The 16,035-nt window shown below is 40.2% G+C and overlaps 3 protein-coding genes across 4 annotated transcripts in view; 2 read left to right on the top strand and 1 right to left on the bottom strand.

The window, feature by feature from the left end:
* The window catches only part of ace2 (angiotensin I converting enzyme 2), a 50,406-nt gene extending 45,199 nt beyond the window's left edge, over positions 1–5,207 (top strand). For both annotated transcript variants that reach the window (XM_046391864.1, XM_046391854.1), the window contains 9 exons: positions 665–809; positions 1,056–1,154; positions 1,674–1,796; positions 1,939–2,117; positions 2,677–2,735; positions 2,858–2,958; positions 3,058–3,174; positions 3,921–4,115; positions 4,201–5,207. In XM_046391864.1, coding sequence (XP_046247820.1) covers positions 665–809; positions 1,056–1,154; positions 1,674–1,796; positions 1,939–2,117; positions 2,677–2,735; positions 2,858–2,958; positions 3,058–3,174; positions 3,921–4,115; positions 4,201–4,303 — 1,121 coding nt within the window. In that variant the 3' untranslated portion in view covers positions 4,304–5,207. The remainder of the gene's footprint in view (positions 1–664; positions 810–1,055; positions 1,155–1,673; positions 1,797–1,938; positions 2,118–2,676; positions 2,736–2,857; positions 2,959–3,057; positions 3,175–3,920; positions 4,116–4,200) is intronic.
* A 142-nt stretch (positions 5,208–5,349) lies between these two features.
* il1fma (interleukin-1 family member A) lies at positions 5,350–9,994 on the bottom strand. Its single transcript, XM_046391879.1, has 7 exons — positions 9,860–9,994; positions 9,632–9,750; positions 8,455–8,548; positions 7,812–8,151; positions 7,509–7,634; positions 7,216–7,355; positions 5,350–5,953 (listed from the first exon to the last, which is right to left on the bottom strand). Exons 1-7 carry the CDS (start codon positions 9,869–9,871, stop codon positions 5,735–5,737), a joined length of 1,050 nt encoding a protein of 349 aa, XP_046247835.1. The 5' UTR covers positions 9,872–9,994; the 3' UTR covers positions 5,350–5,734.
* A 1,281-nt stretch (positions 9,995–11,275) lies between these two features.
* Positions 11,276–16,032, top strand: zgc:113276 (uncharacterized protein LOC553748 homolog). The gene is made up of 10 exons (XM_046391784.1): positions 11,276–11,428; positions 11,663–11,879; positions 12,581–12,774; positions 12,871–13,086; positions 13,567–13,978; positions 14,154–14,287; positions 14,395–14,634; positions 14,752–14,913; positions 15,047–15,136; positions 15,282–16,032. Exons 2-10 carry the CDS (start codon positions 11,663–11,665, stop codon positions 15,447–15,449), a joined length of 1,833 nt encoding a protein of 610 aa, XP_046247740.1. The 5' UTR covers positions 11,276–11,428; the 3' UTR covers positions 15,450–16,032.
* The last annotated feature ends 3 nt before the right edge of the window (positions 16,033–16,035 follow it).

The following is a 16,035-nucleotide window of genomic DNA, read 5'->3' as shown; positions in this document are numbered from 1 at the left end:
ACTTCTGATGGGCAGTTCTCCAGCAGCTCTCCAAAACATTCGAGCTGCTACAATCAAAGATTAATTGTAACAAAGGATTAAATGACTATGGCCTCATTTACACCTGTTGCCTCGGGTATCCCGTTAGCCAGATCACAAATCTGCTCTTTCTTTGTTTTGTCTTTCTGGCCTTGAAAATTCCACATCTTTTCCACTTGCAGGGAAACAGGAAAGTTCTAACGAAGTTCCATTGTACCCTACCCACCCAGTACCAGACAGTAGACAGACATTTAGCTGCTTAGTGTAATTATTTTTCCTGGCCTAAACCAATGAAAATCTGGAGAAAACTGGTATCAGCATTGGTTGGGTATCAGTGATACCTTGACACCAAGGTATCATTGGTTGGTCACCTGGATGGACCATGTCACACCCATGTTCAGTTGTTTACTTCAACGAATCAAGCATGACATGACCTTGGGCCCTCTGCTAAATGTTATGCAAACTGTCATGTACTTTAAGTGTCTGACGCATGTGTCATAAAGTGCTAAACACAACTGGGATTATTTTCCACAGTAAAAAATCTGTAGTTCAAAGCTAAACATCAGATAAGCTTATCATCAGATAAGCTTATGCTGATATCTTTGGACTACTGCATATCCTCAACCATTTTCTTATGCCTTTGCAGAAACAGAGATCAACTTCCTCCTGAAACAGGCGCTCACCATTGTGGCCACACTGCCGTTCACCTACATGCTGGAGGAATGGAGATGGCAGGCGTTTGCAGGGAACATCACCAAAGATGAATGGATGAAGCGCTGGTGGGAGATGAAGTAAGCAGAGACAGATGTGAAGCATCTGTGAATAACTTGTGAAAATTCACTGGTAGCATGTATTTAAAAACATCTGCTCACATCTCATATCAGTGTCAGCAGCTGGGGGTCATGGCGTTAAAGCTGGATATACTGCAGACAGGTGTTGTGGCTTTTCATGTTGTGTGTGCTCAGCGGCTGCTTCACTGCAGGTCTGCGGTTACAGCATCAGCCTGCATCAGTGCTGACTCTCTGTTGTCATAACAGGAGGGAGCTGGTTGGGGTGGTGGAGCCAGTGCCAAGAGATGAGACCTACTGTGACCCTCCTGCTCTGTTCCATGTGTCTGGAGACTATTCTTTCATCAGGTAGCCTCCCACTGTAAAGCTGCACTTCTTTTTATTCTTCTTCTGTTTTCTGCTCACATATATTTATTTTTCTTCCTTGTTTTCTTTGATGCTGTACAGTTCGGCCCAACGTGTGGCCTCTTCACTACAAAGCGTCTTATAGTAAAACTTCAGCTGCCATGTGATGATAACCCAATTGGCATGAATACTTGCACTGTCATTCCCAGTTTGAAAGCAACCAAAGCAGAGGCCGAAAGTGAATAAGAAATGCTGAAACATTCAAGCATCAAAACTTCATAACAAAATCCGAACTTCATTTTTATTTAATCTTTTGACTCACTGATTCTTTGGATGGATTTGAGATTTTCTTTTGGTTGTGTATTTTGCCTGCATATGGAAGGCAATGTGAAGAAGATTCTTTAGCCGAGTGCTAAAGGAATAAAATATAAAGATTAAGATGGAACCACAGGGTCCAGGCTGAAAACGGTTGTATCATCATTGTGTGTGTGTGTGTGTTCATGTCCCTGTTTGTGAATTCAGGTACTTCACAAGAACCATCTACCAGTTTCAGTTCCAAAAGGCCCTCTGCGATGCCGCTGGTCATACAGGTCCCTTGTCATCATGTGACATTACTGGTTCTACAGCAGCAGGAACTAAACTGAGGTATGGACAACTTCCTGTTTTGAAGTTTTTGAAGTTTTTCATTTCTGCGTTGCTGTAGCACATTATATCACACTGTTGAGGTACACGTGTACAAGTGCAGCAGTAATCTATCGCCATCATCACCATCAATGTTTTCTGGCAGGAACATGTTAGAACTGGGAAGGTCAAAGTCCTGGACCCAGGCTTTGCATACAATATCTGGTGATGTTAGGATGGATGCCAGACCCCTGCTGGAGTATTTCCAAAAACTTCATGACTGGCTGAAGACAGAGAACCAGAAACACAGCAGGCTTGTAGGCTGGAAGACAAAAATAGATCCATGTGAGTACAAAAAAACTACCACTGAAGTAACAATCACTTTTCACTATTAATGTTGGGTAAAATGCTTATTTGCTTTCTTATCCACCAAATTCATATGCATTGAGTGTATTTAAGCTGCCATATTGTGTTTATGTAGTGTTCAGTATACTCCTAGCAAAGTAAATTAAACATTTGGATAGATCTGAAAAGCAGCTCCGGAGGCATATAAACTGTACGAGTGGACAAACAAGTCTTCTACCATTATGTAAGAACTGTGACTAAACCTTGATGTTATTTCTTGGGAAATATTTGCTGCAACAGAGTAAAAAAAAAAAAATCCCTTCAGATAATTTTAGGGAAGTAGAAAAAACACAGACTTAGGTCACTGGTATTTTTGTTTCAGCGTGATCAAAGCAAATTCATTTATTAGAAAGTGCGGTTCCTGAAGAGAATGTGTGTGATTGCTGGAAACTCCTGCTGCTGCGGCGGCTCCTGTTTGTGGCCGCGGCACAGAGCAATAATGAGAAGTGTGTTCAGCAAAGCCATGATTTGTTTTATTTATTTATTCATTTATTTTCAGATTCAATGTATGCCGTTACAGTGAGGATTAGTTTGAAGGCTGCTATGGGTGATAATGCTGTGAGTATTATTAATCACTGTCAGTGTTATTAATTATAGTGGAGTTAAATTATCTGGCTGATTTTGCACCTTTTTAGTGATTGATATGAAAAGTCCATTATTTTAATAAAAATTTGTTTCAGTACACTTGGAACGACAATGAGCTGTACCTCTTCAAGGCCAACATTGCGTACGCTTTGAGGCAGTACTACTACCAAAATAATGGGACCGTGCCCCTCTTCACGTCAGTATCAACTGCCATGCCAAAAATATGAAGATGCTTTATGCTTTGTTTTCCTTTTGTTCCGTTTGTTTGAGAGCGTTTCTCGGTTTGCACCCGCAGATCAAAGGACGTCCTCACGTCTCCGGTGACTGAGAGGATCTCCTTTAGCTTTGTGGTCACTAACCCAACAACTCCTTCCATAAATATTCCAAAGGAGGATGTAGAGGCTGCCATACGGTGAGGCACTAATTTCATTCAAAGTGTATTTTAATCACATTGAGTGCAGTATACTTGCATTACTTTGAATGTTTCTCAGACTTCCAAAACAGCCTTTGGAAGTCTAATTACACAGCTGATTTTTAGTCAAGCCAGCTCTATGGTCGGCAATGTAGATCTGTCTGACTGAAATATCTCAACAACTCCTGGATGGATTGCCAAGAAATTTTCTTCAGACATCACTAATACTAACTCTACTGACACTGATGATCCTCTGATTTTTCCTGTAATGCCATCAACAGGTTGAAAGATTTCACTTATTCAGTAAAATATCTCAACATCTAAAGGATGGACTTGACACAAAATTTTATACAGGCCCACATGAGCACCAGACAGTGAATCTAACACCGATAGGACGACTGTTTTGGTGCAGATGCTTATGTCCTCCTTGGGGTGAATTACTGTAATTTTGTTTATCCCTCAGCTTTTCGTCCTGTACCATCATCAGGGCATTTCCAGTTTGCTTTCACCTTATCCAGTACATGAGTTTATGACCAGATAGTTGCAAAACAAATTACATTACCATTCAAAGCATGTTAGCATGCTGATATTAGCATTTAGCTCAGGGCACAGTGCCACAGTGTCAGACTTAGTCTAGTCTTTATATGATTCCTGACATCCGGATTTTTGAAGATTGATAGAATCAACTCTGTGTGACGTTTCTGTAGAAGTGAGCAATAATAAGCCCGTTTTGATACCGATCCCAGGTTATGCCGAGGCCGAATCAACGATGCCTTCCAACTGGATGACGAGACGCTGGAGTTCGTGGGGATCCCACCAACTCTGGCCCCTCCCGTGAAGCAGCCCGTGGTGGTGTGGTTGGTGGTATATGGGGTGGTCATGGGAATTGTGGTGTTAGCAGGCATCTACCTCGTCATCGTTGGCGTCAAAGAGCGCAAAAAGTGAGTTTGCTTTTATTTCTGCCATGTTTGACTAATTACCGGCGTGACTGTCAAACATTTCTGACATTTTCTTATATTTTTGCAGGAAATCTGCAGGAGCAGGTGCAGAGAATCCCTACGATGAAGACCGTAACGGACAAACTAACAAAGCCTTTGAGGACAGTGACGGTGAACAAACTGGATTTTGAGTCCACTGCTGTCACTGAAGCAGTGCCTTCGCCAGTGCTGCATGCATCAAACATTGACAACTGCTAAATGTGTATATTTGTGAAAGTGTTGTCAAAGATTTTTGTCCATACAGTTGTATAGTCAGTACAAATAGTAAAAATATATTTAATTGTACCTAATTGTAGTATACTAAGTATACTTCCTTGTGAATGTACAAAAAGTGTGCTATTTTGATACTTAATGTACTATCAATACATAAGTATTACAATTTGACATATAGTTAACCTGAGTGTTACTTTGATGCATCATTAACTTGTATGTATGTGTATTTAAGTATACTTTTTTTGTAAAAATTATGTAGTCTGTGTATAGTTAAATGAAATTTACTTAATTAATTTAATTTACAAATGTTAATCTACATTAAATGAACTTCAAACATTATTTTTTTCCTACAAGACACCACAGTCAGGTGCACTTATATGTAGTAAATTTTCAGTACTTGTACTACTTATATATGGTTCATGCACTCAGTACAAAATTAGTATAAGCACATACAGAAATCATAGAACACTGTAGAGTACAATCATAACCCGTTTTTACATACATACAGACTATTTTAATAACACCTTAAAATGTTATTTAATTGTTAAAGTTTCAAACTTCATTTAGGCTCTCTCAAGAGGTACAGTGTTTTTCCAGGATCACCTCCAGTCATACAGTTCAAATTCAGTTGAGTTCATCCAAAGAACTGTATTTGTCTGTATGACATTTTAATATTTAATACTGTAAAAGGCTTTGATGCTCAGACATTTTTTTTAATGCTACTTAATACTTTTACTGGTTTTAAAATATCAGAAATGTTGTTTAATGTTGTCAGTGCATATCTGGTAGATAGGTGCATAAGAAGATTAAATAATGAAAAGAATTACCACATATTGTCGGTATTAAACATTATCAACGAACCAGTCATTAAGTAATTTGTGCAAGACATTGGACTCATGTTTATAGTTTATACCATATACAATTTTCCTTACAAAATCTATCAATAAGTGTTAAATAAATAAAGTTAGAATCACATCTTTTTTTTATTTTAAATTATTTTGAAAGTATTTTCATAATGGAAGTTATAACTTGAGCACAAAATGTTCACGCTGGTAAAAAAAGAAAAAAAATCTGTTTGAAAAGGTCACTTTGAACAACAAGACTGATTACCAAAAATTCCATTTAAGTCTGGACCGTACTCACACTCAAACAAAAATATGTTTGTATATAGCTGTATGATACATATCTACGCACTTCTGCAACAGCAGAATTTGACAGACAGTTGTTTCTGTAATTTGACCAGGTGGCTCAAACAAAATCAGCTTCAAGTCCCAACTAAAACTAGGACTTACAAAAGAACTTTCAATGTTAAACTGACGACTTAGAACTGAAAATACTTCTGACTCCTATCACTTCTGTATGACAAAGAGGAACGATTGCTCCTTGGTCCCCTCATCTATGGTTCCCATTTCTACTAAGTCTGAGTCGACGATTTGGATGAACCAGCCGCCGTGCAGCGCGGACTCAAACGTCCGCTGTTTCGTCCGGTCGGCCTTCATGTAGAAGACGAAGGACAGTGTGCTCTCATCACACTTGGAGATCTGCTTCAGCCTCTGCTTTTCACATGTCTGCAACAACAAACGTGTGGACATCACACACCACAGAGAGCACAGGTGGCTGTTCAACATCAGCAATCAGTTGATTCCTCTACTTGCAAGTGTCACAATAGATTATTATGACATTATGATACTGACTTTCCCCTCTGGTTGGTTTTAAATTAAACAGGTTGAGTCAAACCTGGTCCAACACAGTCAAGTAACAAATGAGAAAGAATGATTTTTCTTCTTTAAGAGAAATTGATATAAAATATTTTCTGTGAGGATGTAACTCCAATAAATACGTTTTAAATACTGCATTGATATAAAAACACAAGAGTGAGATGATCTTCATAGCTTCATTGAAGATGAAATATTCCCATCATATTTGTAAGAAACACGTGTAACTGCTGCAGTTGATGGTAAATGTAAATAATAATATTGATAATAAATAATGTAAATCCTTTAGACAAACTGACGATGAAAAAGATCCCTGTAACATACATCAGCAGTACAGTAAGGCTCATGGAGTTCCATGAAATTCTGTGTATAAGTACGCTTAACCCTATAACGCCAAACGTATCATATTTGATACATGAGTTTTTCAGCCCTCCACATGAGTAGTGTAATAATTTTTTCCATGAAAAACCTGATGTTCAGATACATGCAGTGCACAGATATGATATTTGAAAATTTTTTTGTTTGTTTGTTCAGAGGGACCAATAAAGACTTTTCAAAGAAAAGTTCAAAGAATTAGAATTTTTTGTCAGTTATTTAATGGTTTGGGCTTTACAGGGTTAAACATCGCCTCTAGAGACATCATCACGCCAGAAACCAAATTTGTCCATTATTTTTTTCATACCTGCATAGCTAATATCCACCTCAGCTCTGCTTTGTGTTTCATGCTAATCAGCAAATGTTAGCACATTAACACCCTAAAACCATAAACCAGTAAACAGAACTTGAGCTAAGCATTGCAGCTGCTGAACATCAGCATGTTAGCATCCTGATGTTAGCATTTAGCACCAGTGTCCATAAAACCTAAATCCAAGTTCCCAATCCTACACTTTGTGTAGAAGATGAAATGTTTTGAGGGCTGTCCTCAAAACAAATCAGACATTGAAATTATAAAAAAAATATACAATAAGGGGAGAATTTTCATATAGAAGTTTGTTGAATGCCAATGAATTAAATCTGCTTTCCACAGATGCTCCAAAAAGTTCAAAAGTACGGGACATCAAAGTTCTGCTTCAGTGCGACTGAAACTGAAATTTATAATAGTAATATTTTTTTACCTGCACTTGTAGGAACACCTTTTCCCCTTTCTTGCAGCACCTGAGGAAACAGTTGGACTCAGTGAAGTTCAGGACCACCGGGATGCCTTTGAAATTCTCATCCACGGTGTTTGACTTGTAGGAGTAGATGGTGATCTTCTCTGAACACAAAAGAATCAAAAGAAAATTACACATAAAAGATACTGATTGAAGAGTATATCTAAAGATAAAAACTTATCTGTGATTACCCTCCTTTAAAATATCCACGCGGTTAGTATGTGCCATGTTGCTGTGTGCTGCTCTGAATGACAAACCTGGATTGGGTGAAGCATAGATGATCCCTTGAGAGCAGAGACCTCTGAGGTACTGCTGAGTGGCCACATGTTCAACCACAACATTTGATGGCTTTTGCACTCTGAAACTTCCACATCCTCTTGGAACTTAAAGGATCAAACAGAGGGGATGTAGTTCATAATTTATATGGTCTTTATGGGGACAAAAACAACAGTCTTGACTGGGGAGATGTCATGTGTGGTGCACAACATGACAGTGACTATTAGATTTATTATTTTTATATAGAAAAGAGAAGACGGGATATTAAAAGCCAACTTACTCACCAAACATCACCGTGCTGGATTCTGCCACCACGACAACATCACTGAGGACGCATCCTGTCCCATCGTCGCAGCCCCTCCCTCTCACCACAGAGATGCTGGTTTTCATCATGGAAACAATGAGCATGTCCCTCCCCTCCCCATTCTCCTCATCTTCATCTTTGCAAACATCCTCACTTCCTTCCCCCTCCTGCCCGACTTCGTCCTTCTCCAGGTCCTCCTCCCTCCTCATCTCCATGCTGAAACTGAGCACCGCAGACTCCATTGAGACAGGATGTAAAGTGTCCTCTGCTGGGGAGGGCTGTCCAACATGTCCCTTCATCTTGCTGACTTTGTGCACTGTCTGAGGACCAGAGGGATGAGCAGGGGGCGGTTCCAGATTAATACAATATAATTTAACGTAAAATAATGTTTACTGTATTTTTGTGTAATTTAAACAGGAACAGTTAAAGTCTTATTTTCATTCATTCCAATTACTAACACTTACAAAAAAAAAAACAACAAAAAAAAAAACAGATGCAGAAAAGATTCAACAGCACTTGCACATTCATTTAGTTTGGGGGAAAATGACTTATGGAGTGAAATAACGGGGAATAGTTTCATGCAGCAGTATGTCCCAGAGACACAGAGAAGTCCGTGAACTCACCAGCTTCGGATTGCCCTCTGCTAATATTTGCGCCAGCTCCTCAGGTGTGACATCCTGCAAGTCTATGCTGTTTATCTGCCTCAGTTTGTCTCCTCTTTTTAGGGAAAAGTGAAAAACATGTAAGACACATACTTTGTTCAGGATTTTTTAAGTATACCTAACAACAATATTCATGCATTAAGTCATTCATAGGGGAAAACAGCATGTCACAATTTGGTTGGTGTATTTCCTAAGGATTTTTCTGTGTCCACTCTGGATTTATGTACGACATGTTTTGTTTGAAAAACAACAAAGCTCCTGCTGCTGAACATTTTACTGTGCCTGTTATATATATTATATATATTATTTTCTAATGAAAGCAACCAATAGGTGGCACAGCATCTCAAATGAAGGAAACCACATAGCAGACACAGGAAAATCTGTTAGCATCTCACAGTTGGTTTGTTTGTTTCTGTCTTTTCTGACTCTTAACAGTCCAGAGACGAAACATAACCTTAATGAAGAGAGCTGCAGAGCATGTGGTTCAAAGCCCATTTAACACAACTTTAAAATCCTTAAACCTGCAGACATGATGGTCTCTTATAAAGCAAGTAAGTCGTTAAAGGCCGTAAAAACTTTTTCGTCTATCAGCTTCTTATTGTGAGTAAATGGGTCTATATTGATTCTCTTTGTTTACTGCCAAAGATAAACTTAGAGACAGAGACTTCTGTAGTGGTGGACATGGATGCCAGCCACTGTAAAACAAAAAGAGGACACTTTTGTATTTCTGTTTTCTGAAGAAGTCATAAATTTCTCACTCTTTCACATCAGGTCATCAGTTAATGTGAATGAATGAATGTTAATAATTAATTTAGTTGCTGTTGTTCTTAAAGAATCCTGTAGAGTATGTCGCTTGTTTATGTATTTATTAGTTAATTTCTTTGTTTTTGCAGTTAAATTTACCTTCACAGGAAAGAGATGCTCTGAGCCTCATTCTTGTTTTTTTTGTTTGTTTTTTTTTCTCTTGTGATAGTATGACGCAACAAATGTTTTGTGAGAGACTGGATACGTTTCCCACAAGCACTAAATAAAGAACTGGGTGAAGCTCTGAGGTAGTGCTGAGTGGCCACATGTTCAACCATAACATAACAAAAAAAAAACCCCACATTACATGATCCTGCGTTAGTCTGACTTTTACCTGGAGAATGTTTTTTGTCTGCTCCCGTTTTTGATCTTCACCACATTTTCCACTTCATACTGGTGCTTTCCTTCATGGACCTTATGGCCGATCAGCACGCCTCCATTAACCACAGATTCCTGATGTTTAGGAATCAATAAATAAACAAACTTTCACTCAACGTCAGGAAAACACTCTCAGTCTTAGCTTTGAAAAGGGGTGTTGTCACGTTCAGATTTTGTCACCCACCTTCAAATCCATGGCGCTGGCCGTGTTCGCTGCTGTTAGTGCCGAAGACCGAAGACGACACCAGTGATAGTGGCACCCTTTTAAAGCTCTCAGTGGCTTTGTGCTTCTGCTTTACACAAACAGAAGGGGAAGTACAAATAAAGGATCACTGAAACAGTCATGGATGGGGAACTGATGTCAGAGGGACTGATGGGGAAGTCATAAAGACTAAAAAAGCTTGAATAACAAGGGGTGTTCCCTTGTACAATATGATGTTGTTCGAACACAAAGCTTGTGGCAAAAAGAAAAGTGAGAAGAGGTTTGAATCCGTTAAGTAAAGCATTTTATTTTACTCTTCATTTAGTTTTTCTTACATGTAAACAATTGCTGCACAGGGCAGAGCAATGAAAGTCACACACACACAAGCATCTCAAACGAAATACTGTTTTCTTCTTTCACTTGGAGCTCACTTCCTTAATCTTTAGCAATACCAACACTGCAACAGCACTTTTACTTGTTCTTTCATATTCATCACAAGTTCTGCATTCAAGCAAAATTCATATTAGCATAAAGACACAAAATCCTGAGCAGAGAAAAGAGGAAGTGATAACAGTCCAGTTTACAGTATGTCCCATTAGACATGGGAACTGCTGCAAGAAAAATGACTTCCTCTGTGACAATAAATAACCGAGCACCAGAGAATAAACATATCAGCATGAGGTCAAAAACTTTCCACAGTGCACCTGTGACTACATCGCCTTTTCCCCCTGCAATGGTTTGACTTACTACTAGCTACAGAGAAGCTACAGCCAGCAGCCGGTTAGCTTAGCATAAAGACTAACATGGGACAGGGGAAACCCGGCTCTGTCCAAAGGTAATAAACCGGGGTGTTTGGAGCTGGACTTCTAACAGGAAGTCCTAGAGTCATGTCACAGTGAGTTTCCCAGACAACCAGCAGAGACTCCAGTCTTTATGCTATGCTAACCATTTCCTGGCTGTGGCTACCGGACTGATGTGAGAGTATGATAGGTCTTCTCATCTTGACAACAAAACCAAGAGTTAATAAGTGTCTTTTCCAAAATGTCAAACTAGTTCTTTAGCTGACTGGTCTGGATGACCGCTTTGTATTTTTTGATTGTTGTAATAATACATAATAATAATGCTGTCTCAGCCAGCTGTCTCTCAATGAAAATACTTAAACCTCAAGACTTTTAATTAAATGAATTAGTGTGACAGATAAAGGAGAGGAAAATAATGAAAGGATGCTACAGTGGACTTCCAACAAATCCAATGGTGCAGTACTGTTTTTTAAACTGCAATGGGTTGTGTTACTAAATTTATACAAACACACACACACACACACACAAACACTCTAAAGCTATTTCCAGCTTTCCCCATCGAGCCTTCAGTCAGTCAGTCCAGCTAAATCTGTAGACGCTGAGGTGGATTGAGTTACACGAGAGGCACACGCCGCTGTCGCAAAATTTGAGGTCCACCAGCACACACCGCAGAGTGGCGGAGCTGCTGCTGACCACGTTTCCACCATCATGTCAGAAGCTGGCGTGAGGTGACAAATCCAAGCCAAACAAGGTACTGCGACCTACTGAACACGAGATTCTGCACAATGTTTGCGTTGTTTTTAATGGCTTCTCCAGAGATACTCAGAGTTCAAAAACTTTTACAGAAAATGTTAAAACTAGAACGTCTGTGATGATCTATGTTTTATGGACTGTTGAAATATGTTTACTCATTGTCCCACACTTGTTTCTAACTGTATGACATGCAACACCTTTACTGTGTTGTCTGTGTGTGTGTGTGTTTCAGATGGTGATACTCGATGTGTTAATAATAGGGGGTGGCCCTCATGCCTTGACCCTGGCTAGCTTGCTGTCCAACCCTGATCCAAACTCAGACCCTGGACATGACTCACCCCTGTCCCCCTCCTGCTTGGACCCTGCGAGGCCTCAGCAGGTCCTGCGAACATCCAGCAGCAAAAGCTGCAATGGCAAGGCGAAGAAGAAGAAGAGGAGGGCAAATGCTGGTACGGCACACTTCATTCTTATGCTGAAATTTATTGATTGGTTGACAGGCACAAAATTAACTGGAAACTATTTTCATTGATGGTTTAAGCATTTTTTTAAGATAAAAATGTCAAAAATTCACTAGGTGGGTTTTCAAATTGTGAGAATTTGCTGCTCCTCTTTGTCTTACATGGTGGTGAACTGATTATTTGGGGGGTTTGTATGGTTGGTCGTGAGGACGAGCAGTTTAGATGTGAATTTTTCAGTTTTTTGAGACTTTTTACTGGCTACACTGTTGAGCAATTCATTGAGAAAATAACAGGTAGATTAGCACTAATAAATAAATATTGTTAGTTGCAGCCCTATTTGCAAATCAGTGTTAGTGTTTAATATTGATGACTCATAAATGATCATCTAAATTATGATTCAGTCTCAAAAATATGACTTGAGACACAGATAATGAGTCTTCATCATTATATTTGGACTCAAATCCTCATTTCAAAGTCATAATAGTAAATTGAGACTTTTAGGTGGCGATTTAGAAGTCTGGAATCAGGCTGCCTCAGCTTACTTACAAACTAAAACACCAAGTAAATGAATGAGTGATCTAAATAAATGAGTGATCCTTTGTCCTTCTTAGTAGCTTACCTGTGTCATAATGTAATCATAACTTGCTGCCTGTGTGGGCTCACAGTTCAGTTCATTTGTGGTTTGTGATTAGTGTGTGCAGGAGTGACACTGGAGGACCAACTAGCAACATCAGTGATATCAGAAAGAGTCATTGGCTCCCCGCTGAGTCTCCGAGTAGTAGATTCCTACGGGGAGTGGACGACTCTGTGGCAGAGTCAGTTCACAGCTCTGAAAATCCCTCATCTGCGCTCACACACTCTGGTGCACACAGATCCTCTCAATAAGGTATAAACACAAACGAATTAAAAGCAGAAAGGAGGGATGTGATTTTACAGCATGACTGTGAGTGAACACACGTGTGTTGTATGCTCTCTTTGACAGAAAGCACTGCAGGAGTTTGTTTTAAAGCATAATCGTACAGCAGAGCTTCACAGTCTTCCAGACCAGGTTTATATTTTGGATGAAAATGCGTTTTTCAATGACATGCGGCTCGGCAAAAAGGAAAGGAAGCGTCTAAACGTCACCTCAACACTAAAGAAGAGTTTACCCTTCAGTCTGCCTGGAACCAAACTAAGTGTGGATTTCTTTAAAGATCAGGTGTGTGTTATGTTTAATGTTCTGTTAGCACGTTAATTTACACGCACACACACTTAAAAGCAGTGAATATCTTTGAAAACACTGTGTCTGTTTGACTTTTTTGTGAATATACATCTCGATTTGTTTAAGTTACTGCTCTCTGTAGCGGCGCAGTATTTCTGTGAAAAAGAAGTTCGCCAAAGTGGCTAAATAAACTTTGTTGTGGTGTGAGTTTCACTTCACTCTTGTTTGGAGTTACTTCTTAATTAACACTGAAGTGAAACATTTAAAATTACAGAAAGAATAAACAGAATCATCTAATTACAGGTTTATGTCAGAATTACCAGAATTACCAACAACACTTTATAAGTAATCTGTCTTCTATTGTTGGTTTTGGAGAAAATGGAATAATGCTGACATTGTCCTTTAAACAGCATGAGCACTTAAATCTGACCACTGCTACATGTCCTGAGTTGCTGATTGGTGGATCTGAACATACAGGTGGAGAGATACAACTTGGACGAAGTGCTGGTAAAGGGAACAGTGGAAACCATCGTCCCTGTGACTGAACACGAGGAAGAGACGGAAGAAGAAAATGACTGCATAAACGAGCGGGAAGCAGAGGGTGAAGCCATGACAGCCACTGAAAGGAAGGGAAATGGGTCAAGGAAGAGAGTGAAATACTTTAAAGTCAAACTTCAGGAAGGCGTCAACCTAAAAGCCCGCCGGGTCATCGTGGCAACAGGTCCAACCCGAGCCCACATGGCAAACATCCCTGCATGGGTGAAAAGCATCGCAGAGAGCTACCCAGAGGAGCGTTTGCAACACACAGTGCAGCTCATGCACAGCTTGTCAGCTCTTTGGCCAAACCTTTGCAACACAGACCGTCAGAAGGAGACTTTTCCCACTCAAGGTTAGTGTAACAACACACTAATACAGAAGGACTTTGCAGGAAACACTATGTTTTTGTCCAGGATTTTCAGAATAATCAATAATACTTTGATTCTGCAGACTTCAATGGCTATTCGATCCCCCATCCTGGCTGCAGCACTTTCCTTTACGCGTACTGTTTGCCTATGTGTGTCTAGAATTGTGTGTAGTGTGTGAGGCAGGGCAGAGAGTAATGGTAGTTGGTGGAGGTCTGACCAGCGCTCATGTCGTCTCAATTGCCCTTCAGCAAGGTGCCAGCCATGTGACATGGGTCATGAGGAAGCACCTGCAGGTCTAGTGACAGTGTGAAACTGCATGTAGACCAATCATCAAGAATTACCGTTTGATATACCCGTCTGCCTCCAACACATGTGTCAGTCTACATTCTGATTTCCCCAGTTAAAACAGTTTGATGTGGGCGACGTGGAGAGCCTGGTGGGTCGTTACTCCCACGTGGAGCACGGGATCAAGATGGACGGCCAAGCTTACCTGCGCCAGTTCTATAATGAGCGGAGCCTCCACAAACGGCTGGCTATGATTCGCCAGGCGAGGAAAGGAGGGGCCGTCACCCCGGAGGCCTACATCAACCTCCAACCGTTCATCTTGAACGGACAGGTGGATGTGAGGACATACTGTGAGGTGCATGTCCAGTGAACGAGATGAGGTTAAGTCTGATAATCGTGTGACAGGTGACGTAACGTGACATGAGGTACTGCAAAAGTTTTTACACGAGTTTTATCTTATTCTACTGTCCAGGTGAGTGAAGCCAGCTGGTGCTACAGGAACCAGGTCTGGAGTCTCTCCCTCAGCGCTGGGGACCGTTGGACTGGAGATATGATCTGGCTCGCCACCGGCTGCAAACTTGATGTCCAACAGGACCCACTGCTTTCTGAGGTGATGAAAGAATTCCCCATTCAGGTGAGTTGGACGTACAAATGATTTTAGCCTATTTACTTATGTATAAAAGTCTGGACAGGTGAACCTCGATGTAACCTGATCAAGGAGATACTGATTGATTCATAAAATGTGACCGACTTGCCCCTCTGTGAAGGTGATAGACGGTTGGCCCTGCATATCAGAGAGCTTAAAGTGGACAGAAGAGTGTCCGCTCTACCTGATGGGACAGTACACTGCTCTTCAGGTCAGGCTTGATGTGTGTGTGTGTGTGTGTGTTTTGGTGTGGAAAAAAAAAAGTCTCAGCAACAACCTGTACTATTATCTTACAGAATCTGTGTCCCCTACCTGTCCCCCCGCCTCCCTACACACACACACACACACACACACAGGTTGGACCTCATGCAGTAAACCTGGCTGGTGGACAGGCTGCCAGCATGCGAATCGCCAAGGACATCATGCAGCGTCAGCAACAGGACAATGAATCTTCTGAGCTGAGTGCAGAGAAATATAAAACTGAGGAATACATTCAACAGATGCAAGGCCTTTTATGGCTGTAACCTAAGCATTTAGGCTGACAAGCAGTCATTTACTCTTGATTATCCTGATTAAAGGGGACATGAGATGGTGTACTCTTATGATGGCCTAGAGTGAATGGGTTGCACTTAAATAAATACTGAGACTGACTGTTTGGATTGACTTTAACAACAGTTCTCTTTCAAACACACAAATTTTCATCCTTGAGGGCCCACACAGTCATTTTTAAACATTAATTAGCCCACATGTTTATTCGCAGAAACTATATTTTACATATTTCTTATCTGATCAGTTTTATACCAGTGTTTACGACATGACTGATGTAAACAAGTCATGTATACACATATGAATGTATACAGACAGTTATTTCTCCTTGTCTGATTCAAGGTTGTAAGACCTGAGGGTTGAGTATGTATGATTCATATTGTAAAGCCCTCTGATACAAAATCTTGTGATTATGGACTTAAGTCTTGTGCAAGTGGTGCAGGTACCCCACGAATCGTTTTTGACATATATTCAGTGGAAACCAGCACAAAGACAGTATGTTCAATGTTTTACCTCATGACCTTTTGCATGTGCTTTTTTTAAAAAAAAAATTCAAACAAGCTG

The sequence above is a fragment of the Scatophagus argus genome, chromosome 1 (genome assembly GCF_020382885.2).
Source record: "Scatophagus argus isolate fScaArg1 chromosome 1, fScaArg1.pri, whole genome shotgun sequence".
NCBI lineage: Eukaryota > Metazoa > Chordata > Actinopteri > Scatophagidae > Scatophagus > Scatophagus argus.
This window is presented reverse-complemented; position numbering and strand designations above follow the sequence as displayed.